Raw genomic sequence first — 10762 nt, 5'->3', positions numbered from 1 at the left:
TCAGGCAGGCACATTCTTGGGATGACAGTCCCACAAGAGTCTGATATGCAGTTGGCTTTGTGTCTGAGTCCTGCAGACACAGCTGATCCTGCCATTGTCACAGGCTTCAGTGATAAAGCTATAACATTAGAGGAGACATCTCCCTCCCTGTAGAGCTCCCTGTTGCTCACTCAGAACACCAGAACCTAAACAAGAGATCAGAAACAACCAGAATTGTTCCTATTGGAAACCAGTATAGTAAACGTATATGTCTATGTGCATCAGTTCTCAGGTGGTGTTTTTGCATGGTGATCATGGGCTGTTGCATACATTTCTATTACTGAAACCTTTTATTATAGATGTATTCCAGGGTCAATGACATCTAATGCAGGAAATAGAATGTAAAAGGCGATCTATGTATAACTTTATGATGGCATACTATGACTAGGACCCACGTGCATTGCAGGATAAAAGAGGTTACTCCTATTCTTCATCCTGCATCCAATAAACTCTATTTGTGATTGGTTGTTGCTAAACACGCCTGCATCCATCCCTGATCCATGCTCCAGCCTCCAGCCACAGCTCAGGCACATTTCAGTGTATAGGAATGCAGCTGCTCAGAGTGGACCCTGCACTTGCTTTTCATCCTCCTTCTCCTTGCTGTGGATTTGATAGATGTTACCATGCCTAGAAGAGAAGCACCCCCCAATAATCTCCTGTAGAGGACTCAGGGTTGATTTTATTATTTGGGATTAGGAGGAACCCGCACAGTGGAGCTGTCCATGGTGCTGAATTAAGTACTACCTGCTCCACTCATCTGTCACTTTGATGGTTATCATTTCACAGCCCATCACAACCAACAATGGCAAGGATAAGATGTATCCTAACTGCTGTCTCAGGGTTTTACTTCTGGGAAGCTGCACTTTTACTAAGGTATGTGTGGAAATCAGGATTTTCCTGTGTTCTATCTACGTGCAGGTTCACATTACAATGTTCTCTGCAACCTGTAGTCATCATCAGACCACATCAACTTAGAAAAATGGAGATTGCATTGTATTGTGATACATCTGTATATTTGGCTTTGATAGCAGTGTACTAATGCTTTATTTTTATTTTTATTGGATTTTGAATAATGTCAATTTCCTAAGTTTATATCTGATTTGTAAATATGAGCATACTAAGAAGTATAAATGTTAAGATTAAGTCAGGTTTAAAGTTTGTTGTGCTGATTTATTCTGGTGTACTATGTATTACTATGTGTACTATGTGATGCAAGAAATTGTAATGTTTTTGAAGCATTACAGGTATTGTTAATTTAAACATTTCAGTATTTCTCTCTATTCCTCTATCCCTTTCCTTCATTTTTTTCTGCTTCCTCCTCTCTCCTCTCCCCTCTCTCTCTTCCCCCCTTTTCCACTCTCTCTTTCTTTGTTCTTCAAACCTCTTTCTCCCCTTCTCTTCCTCTCTTTATTCATTCCTTCTCTCTTTTCTCTCTCTTCTCTCTTCCTCCCTCCCTCTTCCTCTCTCTCTCTCTCTCTCTCTCTCTCTCTCTTCTCTCCTTCTCTTCCTCCCTCCTTTCCTCCCTCCCTCTCTTTCCTTGTTTCAGTCTCTCTCTCTTTTCCTCTTTTTCTTTTCTCCTCTTTATTCCTTCTCTCTCTTTTCTCTCTCTTCTCTCTTTCTCCCTCCCCCCCCCCATCTCTCTCTCTCCTTGCTTCAGTCTCTCTCTTTTCCTCTTTTTTCCCCTCCTTATTCCTCCCTCTCTTCTCTCTCCCTCCCTCTTCCTCTCTCTTTCTCCCTCTCTCTCTCTTTTCCTCTTTTTCTCCAGCTCCTTTGTTTTTACCTTGTCTGTTACCTCTCTCTCTTTCTTAGCACTGTCCTCTATCTCCTTTTGGCCTGAATCAATATCTTGGCCCTGATTAAAAGGGCACTTAACTAAACATTTTTTCCAAAGCTAGCTCTCCCATTCAGTTTAATTAAAGAAGATTGGTTCTGCATGATTGACATATTCAACCTGGTGTACTTTGACTTTAAATGTTCTTAGATATTTTCTGTGTGTACAAATCATCTGCTAAGTAATATGCCAAGTACATTATATCTCATCATACTAGGCAATGTTGCTACAATTAAATGTGTAGATTTATTGTGTGTTTTGTAATATGCATATTGAAAACTGTGTATAAAAACCTTTTGTCATGCAAGTAAGTTATCAAGTCATCTATAGTATACAGTATGTTTTACTAAACCACAAATGATCTGTACTTTAATCTTAAAATAGAATTCTAATGTAGATTTTTCATTTATATTTTCCTTTAATGTTTCTATTGATACTTATGAATAATTAATAGACAAAGAGTTGAGGTCCCAGTGGCCTTATAATTTAATTTCCTACCAGGAGTAAAATGGTAATACAGATTGTTCAAGGTCACAAAGAGATTTTACTCCAAAGCCACACTTTTCACTCCCTAATTCCTGAAACCAACCTCAGGGTACATTACAATTGATTTTTTACATGTCAAACACTATATTCTACAAGAATTTATATTGCTGTAATTAAATATTTTATTTAAAATTAAATATATAGTCACATAGACTTTTTAGGTCTTTATATTGGGTAAAATACAATGTTTGTATTAAAAAATGAAGACATCAAGTAAAAGGTTACTGAATATTTGTCATTTGATGTCCTTTTGATACAAATGTTTTTTTTCCTTTTCTTCATGTAAAAATGTGATAACACCTAAATGTAAAAGAATTAAAAGGTATGACACTGGCCCCTAAATGTTTAAGCTACATAAATACACATTCTTCTTTTTTTTTCATGTCAGTGTGCAGGTGAGAACTTTTTAGTGTAATAGGTTGGGACAAATGCAATTCAGCAGTCATATAGTCACATATATAAAATATGCAACACATGAAATTAATTTCTACTAACTCCTGCAAAGTACAATACCTTTTTCCATGTTTTTTACATTAATATTATACATAAAAATAACATATTTATCCAAACTATAAAGCATTTGCTGTACCATATTTTGGCTTTGGTTGTGTGAAACTAATTTGTGACAGTAGAAGTCTCTGTGAATGATTGCATACCTGACCTATAGAATAAGGCAGTTGCCAGATTGTTGGAATTGATCTGTCCACAGAGCCACCGGGTTTTACTAGCAGTCATAAAGCAATCATTAAGAACATTCTGTTGGGGACAAGGATACAGGGCAAACATGACAATCACAGGGTTCTACAGCCATATGTATGTGTTGTATAATTAAATAGGAAAGTGATTGCATCTTCTAATTTACTATCTTTAATGAGTTAGTGTTTCTTCTAAGTGTGGGATAGGTATACTACTGTCCCATGTTTGCTCAATACACCTAAAATATATGCATTTCATAACTGTAATGTTGAACTGTGTATAGAAAAATTTATATGTATTAATGACTGCTGCTATATTGATGATCTTAGATCTTTGCCTTTTGCTTTCCATCCCCTTGCTGTGCACCTTGAAGCCAAGCAAAACATAAATATGATTTTATCACCTAATGGGCTCTGTTTATAAAACAGGGGATCTGACTTTCCCTGGTGGGAATCCATTACTACCTCTGAACACACACGGACCCAGAAGATTCCCACCAGGGAATGTTTGAAGGAATGCCTGACTCCCTGTTTTATAAATAGAACCCTGTATCTTATGCATGAATATAATTTGTTAGATTTTAGACTTAACAGATAATGCGGATTCAAGTACAGTAACAAATAGTAGTGACCAATTTAAATAAACATTTGCTAATTTGCAGAAGCCTAAAGTTGAGTGGGTATAAAGTTTCCTGCACTTTGTAATTATTATCAATCCTGGACCAGGTTTGCTGGATCTTCCAGGTTCACCTATAGTAGTCTATGTTCTACAGTCTTGGAGAGATTTTATGCATCAGACCCAGTGTGTCTCTGTGTAAAGACAGCCATCTTGGTAGGTAGTACTTTGATTCTCTATGTCAGATCTCTCTATGTCAGATCTATCTATGTCAATCCAAATCTAAGAAATAGTCAGATCCCATATTACAGATATATAGCTTTAAGGCTGTAGGCACAGGGGTGTTTTGGCACCCTCAAATACCAAGAAGTGTATGGCTATTTCTTTTAGAAATAAATCAAGATAAAAGTTATAAGGCACAACTAACATTTGCAGATGTTTCCGGTAACATACAAAGCACTTTTTTCAATACTTTCTTGACCATTAATATAAACGTGTATGCAAATTCTACAAGATTCACAATCACTAGCTTTACACAGGTTTTTAACAAACGTGTCTTGGTGCAAGCAGCATCTTTACAACTCAAGTATTATATGCTCAACAGGTTTTGGTATGATATGCAAAAGTTTGATAAAAACACTTTATTATTCTAAGAAAATGGAAATAATCTAATGTAAAAAAAAAAAAAAAAAAAGAAAACGTATGCCATTTTGAGTTAATGGTAGTGATTAATCATGCACATGGTGGCCAACCTGCAGCATTCCAGCTGTTGAGGAATATAAAGTCTCAGCACACTTTGTAGGCATTGGGTGATTTGTCATTTTACAGCATCTGTAAAACCATAATTTGGCCTTGGTTGTTCTCCATAATGATATTGTGGTATATAAGTGGAACTCCAGGTAAATAGTTACTGCAAATTCTCTGCTGAAATACATGCGTTTAAACTATTTTATCTCCCGAATGATTTGTAATTCATTTAGGAGGGAGAACAATTAGACTGTGCAAGCCATAAAACGAATTGGTTATTTGAAAGCAATGGTACATTTTAGCTCTACACATGAAAATTCTTTAAATGTAATGTTAGTTTTTGTAACTTCTTTCCATGACAGAATGATATATCATATGGATGTAGGGATTTGAAATATTATTAATATTAAAAGGTCATATTGTCTTGGTATTCATGAGCACAGTGTGTAAAGTATATTTTAGAATATCAGCCCTGTTAAAAAGTAAGAAAGATAGCATTACAAATGTACTTTATTAGTTTATTAAGAGGCTTTAAAGACCTTTAGAACGCACTTTTTTATTTTTATGCCTTTTGCCCCAATACTGCTGCTTCTGCACCTAAAATGAATGTGTATTAAGAGGTGTGTGTATTGGTACTTCTAAAATCATTAAGTAACCTTCTAATTCTGTAAGGGTTAACTGGCTCTCATTACAAGTTAAGAAGACTAATGGGTATATGCTGCTGCTTTCCTGAGAACAGGGAATCCATTTTCAATTACTGGTACATGGGATGGAGTTTAGCCTATGTTTATTTCACAAGTATCTGCCTGGGTAAAATAGATATTCTAGAAGTTAAATGGATCAGTAGTACGCTGGGGGTCAAGAGAGAATAATTTCACCTGTGAGGGTTGATCTTGAAATTATGCCCCTCATAGGGGCTGATTTGTTAAAGCTCTCCAAGGCTGGAGTGAATACACTTTCATCAGTGAAGCTGGGTAATCAAGCAAACCTGCAACGGATTTGGTCCAGGATTGAAAACATTTGCTAACAAATACCAAATTACTTTTAGGAAATCCATTCCAGGTTTGCTGGATCACCCAGCTTCACTGATATAAGTGTATTCACTCCAGCCTAGGACAGCTTGAATAAATCAGGCCCATAGTGTGAAATGAGTTATATCAACTTATATTTTATTTAAACTTTGTACAATTCATTACCAGAAGATTTTTGACTCTTTACAACTGTTTCTAAGGGTTTTTGCATGTATGTTGGCCTATCATCCTGTGATTCTGTATTTCCCTGTGCCAGATTTTTAAAATCAGAGTTCTGTAATCACTGAATTCATATTTCTATTATATAGTATTAGTATATCTAATGTTATTTCCAAGTCAGTTGTTGTGGTTTAAACATTAAACAGCAACAAAACATGCAATTCAATTACATAGAATGCCTAAAAAAGCCCTAAAGTTATATATGCTGCTTTTTTTATATGAAACTTTGATTAAAATATTGACATGGGTTTTTTCTTAAAATTTCAACCAAATTATAATTCAGGCAAGAAAAGCTCACTTCTTTCAAAGTATCTCTGCCCTGATGTTTTAGGACAAGGGCCTCCTCCTCACTTCTAGCGCCCCAAGAAGGAGGTAATGGTCATATGACAGGGATTTTTAAGTCCCTGTTATTGAAGGTCACTGGATATCACGTGATTTTAGAGGAATGAGTATGGGGGTACATGGATAAAATCCATGCCTACTATATTAGTTTTTTTTTTTTTTTTTACCCGTAATTTTACCATACATCAAGGATCTACACCAGTGTTTCTTGACATTTTTAACTTAGAGAAACGACTTGAAATGGCTTTCAGGTCTTCTGGGAATCCCTGTTTTATTTACTATATCCACAACTCACAGTATATTAGTGTATGGGTCAGTAGCAAGAACGTCTTCAACATTCCTGGCCATTGGGAAGGCTGCCACCATTACAGATCACTGGTATAAGTTAAACTGACCTGGGAGGCAAATTTGCTCATTGCTCAGGGAACCCCTAGCAACGTCTGGGGGAACCCTAGAATTCTATGAAACCCTGGCTGAAAAACACTAATCTACACCCTTTTATGTCTAGGTCAAATTACTGATACACAGAGGTTTGACAATGTAAAAACAAATTACATTGGTCATTAAGAAACCATTCTCTGAAAAGGGTAAATGCACACAGGATAATAAAAGTAAGAAAGTAAGTCAGGAAAATAGTAGAAAAGTAGGATGTGGAGTTGAAACAGAGAGGGGGTTACATGGGTGAGAAAGGTGATAAAACTATTATATAGTGGTTTAGAAATCTGATATCAAAATTATCAAGAGTTATCTCTTCAGAGAGGATTATTCATAGTACAATATTTTTTATTCCTAAATAATATTGAAGTTGAATATTGAAGCAAGACATTGATGTTCTTTTTTAATGTGGATTAGTTTTGATAAATGTTGTCCCACATGTGTACAATAATCTCCTTCCTTATGTCCTGTTATGTGTGTGTTATGCTATTATTTTTGTCCTTTTCTGTCATTTTTTAGCAGTGTGTCATTCCTGGTGGCACGTATTGCAATGAATGAAATATATTACATTAATGGAGGTGCATTTATTTCTCTCATATGTGATACTTTTTGATGGATTATTATAGCCAAACAGTTTGCAGGAACTATTGTTGCATGCCTTTATTGCTTTGCTTGTGCCTGTAGTTGGAATGAAGCTTCGTGTTCATCAGTTTACATCAGAGGTTGGGGGCTATCTGAAGGCCATCATCAGTAATTGCTGGATGGTTTATTTCAGTTTTATTCTCTCTTATAACTGGTTAGAGCTTTTTGATTACGTTTTGTATACTGTCCAGTGTTGGACTGAACGTAATTCATTGGAACTTCAGTGCAGTCCTTATGTTTGTACTTGTTGTTTGTTGCAGTAACTTTTCCTATGAAAGGATTTTGCTAGTGCTCTAAGATCTTTGTTTCTATTATCTTGGTGAGAGAATATGCAATAATGCCCCTGGTGATTGAATCTAGACAGTTTATGGTTAATCTTTATTCTGAATGAATCATGTTTTCTATATTGCAAATTATATTTGATCATACATTTTCATGTGTGCCTAGGCAAAAAGTGAAAGAAAAAAATGCAAAAAAACTTTTTACCACTGGCTGTTAACACAATTGGAAATTTTTTAAAGAGTTCAATTTTTTATTCTGTAACAAAATATTTTTAAACAGTATAAAAACTAGTAAAATCTAACTTAAGGACAAAACTTGTCACTGTAATAAGTACACAAATAGGGGGGCAGTGCTGTAAATGTGAATTACCACCAAAAATCTGCAGCACAGATAATAACTATGTTTTAACCTTAATTTTCCAGCTATTTTCTCCTCAAAATAATCTGTCTTTTTCTGAATCAGCTCATCATTTTAGAGCACAGGAGCTTGGGACTTTACTATAAATTTCAAATCTACCACTTCCACCACTCAAATACTGAAATATGTAGTTAAGATGTAAAATATAAAATAAATTAACAACAATATTATTATTATTATTAATAATAATAATAATAATAAAAGGACTTGTAGCAAATATCCATATCCGAATTACTTCTCAAGTATGTAGTGAACGTGTAGGTGATGTTTGGATTTCACATCTGTCATATTTTGTCTGAATATCTCTACCAGTGGGTTAATAATTTATACTTTTCTATTGGGAGGTGCATTTTAAAGACAGTTTATGTGTCAGTGTAATTGCTTTTCCTGAAGAAGGGTTGCATAATATCAAAATCATATTGCTCTTGCAATCTTAGCAAATTGGCCCAAAATGTTAAAAAATGTATTATAAAACTATTAATACATGTCAGCAATGTTGGCAGAATTATAAAGTTTGGCCCCTGGGTAGCCATGGGAATAGCTAATTTTTTGTCCATGTATTGTTGCTGTTTTGTTATTATGTTTGTAAAACAATAATTTTATCATCCTGTCCTAAAATACATTTTTTCTCCTTTTTTAGACAGGTTCATAAGGTATTTAAAGACCATAGATTGTTTGCTTAAATAACTTATGACTGTTTTGAGTTGAGGCATATAATTGCTAACCAAGAATGTGTCTAAACTCTAGCATGAGGTCAGGGTATCATAGGGAACAGTAGGTGTAGTCTGACTTGATGGGCCACTCTCCATGCATCAATAATTATGGGTAAATCTATTTTTTTTGTATTTTTTTTTTTTGTATTTCAAAAGGTACTTTTCAACAGTAAAGTCATAAGAAAGAACAATATGCAAATAGATAATAGTCCAATAAGGACCATTGTAAGAAACACATATGGCAAACAGGACCCATGCATCAATTAGATGGTGCCTATGTAATGTTATCATGATGAGATGAAAGAATAAAAGAGAGAGCTATGTCTAGTGATATCAGGAACCCAAAAGCCCCCTGGATGTTTTGTAGACTGGAGGCATTTCAGGAGTTAAGTGTTGTCCATTGTAAGCTCTCCAAATCCTAATGATATAGTACAGGATCTGTTTTGTCTTCACATGCACCCATTCACATATATGACTATATTTACACCACTTGGGTTAAAAAAGGAGACTTTATAACAAAGAAGTTGGATTGTTGATTCATTTTATGCTATGCCGTCTAGTTACAGTTTTCATTAAATTAGCCTCTGATTTATTTGTTGTTTTTTCTTTAACATAAAACTGCCTTAATATTGCAAGCCAGTGTAGAATCAAGTGTATTGGTTTCAACAATCTAATTGTGTTTAGACAACATTAATCATTCGGTTTAGTAATTAGATCTTTTTAATTTGATAATTTTGCATTTTGCATAAACATCACATTCTAGCATATGGGTAGTCAATATTATTTGGCACAGTTTATGGCTTGGTAAATTGTTGTAACAGCAAAAAAAATGGAAAATCGACTACACAGATATCACATTGTTACATATTGCCTATTAGAAAACACATAACATACTTATGTGTTATGTATGTGTATATATATATATTTATCCGTATGATCATAGCACATCTTGTGCACCTAACAATTGTAGATATATACATTATAAAATCATAGGATTATGATCCTCCTTTCTTTCTCATGTGTGTTAACAGCTCTGTCTTTCTTCTTTTCATGTGTCTGAGCTATGATTTTTCTTTTTCAAACTTGTTAAGTTTAATACTCCTAAGTTTAGAGCTATGAGCAAGGCAAAGTTTTATGGTCACTAGGCCATTTATTGGGTGGGCGGGAGCACACTAGGCCAGACCTGCCCTAATGGCTCTGCCCACCACCAGAGAACGCTCCCTAAAGTGAAATCCCTCTCCTTCGTATGCATTGTGGAGGAGAGGGATTTACCTTCAAGGAGCATTCCCTATTTACCGGGGAGCAACTGCAAGGGGCGGCACCAGAGCTCCAGAGCTCCAGCAGCTCCGGTAGTTCCTAACGCCCCCTGGCTGATCCGCCGCCAACCCGCAGCTCCGGAGCCGCTGGTTGCCGGCTGGATTGACCAGGGGGCGTTAGCAGTGAACTACCCGCCAGGCCGTATCTCACCTAAAGGCCAGAGTTTGCCGACCCCTGTTGTAATCCTTCCCAATTCTTTTAAAAAAGTTTAATCATTCCAATTTGAGTGACTTCCCATCACTTTCACATAAAAACCTGACAAACTGATTGTTTGCCTGATTTTATTTCCATATGTACATTATGTTTTTTTGTTTTTTTTTTATAAAAGTAGTTCTATGAGCTAAAGAAATGTGTCTTCCCTCTTGGGAAGTTTTTAAAGCCATGAAGGTAAAAAAGAAAAGTTAAAATGCATATGTTTGATTTTTTTTTTTTTGCTAAAGGATTGGCAATTCTGTACACTCCTAAATTCTGGGGACCACTATTAGACTATTAGTTAGTTACCACATTACACTTTACTACAGTTAAGCCGTATGGCTCGGACAAGGACCAACCTCCAGCCAGCTGCTAGGAACAAGGAATAGCAGCAATACACTGATGCGGTCATTACTTCAGTTTTCTGTCCTGTGAGCATACTTTCAATTGCATATTAGCAGCACTTGGTAATACATCCAATATCCAGTGTTATAGTTCTATGAGCTAAAGAAATGTGTCTTCCCTCTTGGGAAGTTTTTAAAGCCATGAAGGTAAAAAAGAAAAGTTAAAATGCATATGTTTGATTTTTTTTTTTTTTTGCTAAAGGATTGGCAATTCTGTACACTCCTAAATTCTGGGGACCACTATTAGACTATTAGTTAGTTACCACATTACACTTTACTACAGTTAAGCCGTAT

The 10762-nt window shown here is 35.5% G+C and overlaps 1 protein-coding gene across 1 annotated transcript in view; it reads left to right on the top strand.

The window, feature by feature from the left end:
- Positions 1–613: 613 nt before the first annotated feature.
- The window catches only part of GLRA3 (glycine receptor alpha 3), a 95786-nt gene continuing 85637 nt past the window's right edge, over positions 614–10762 (top strand). Inside the window, exon 1 of the mRNA XM_072406846.1 lies at positions 614–912. Within this exon, the coding sequence (XP_072262947.1) occupies positions 842–912 (71 nt within the window). The 5' untranslated portion in view covers positions 614–841. The remainder of the gene's footprint in view (positions 913–10762) is intronic.

This window comes from Pyxicephalus adspersus, chromosome 3, assembly GCF_032062135.1.
Source record: "Pyxicephalus adspersus chromosome 3, UCB_Pads_2.0, whole genome shotgun sequence".
NCBI classification, from domain to species: Eukaryota; Metazoa; Chordata; class Amphibia; order Anura; family Pyxicephalidae; genus Pyxicephalus; species Pyxicephalus adspersus.
Note: the sequence above shows the minus strand (reverse complement) of the source record. Positions and strands in the feature narration are given on the sequence as shown.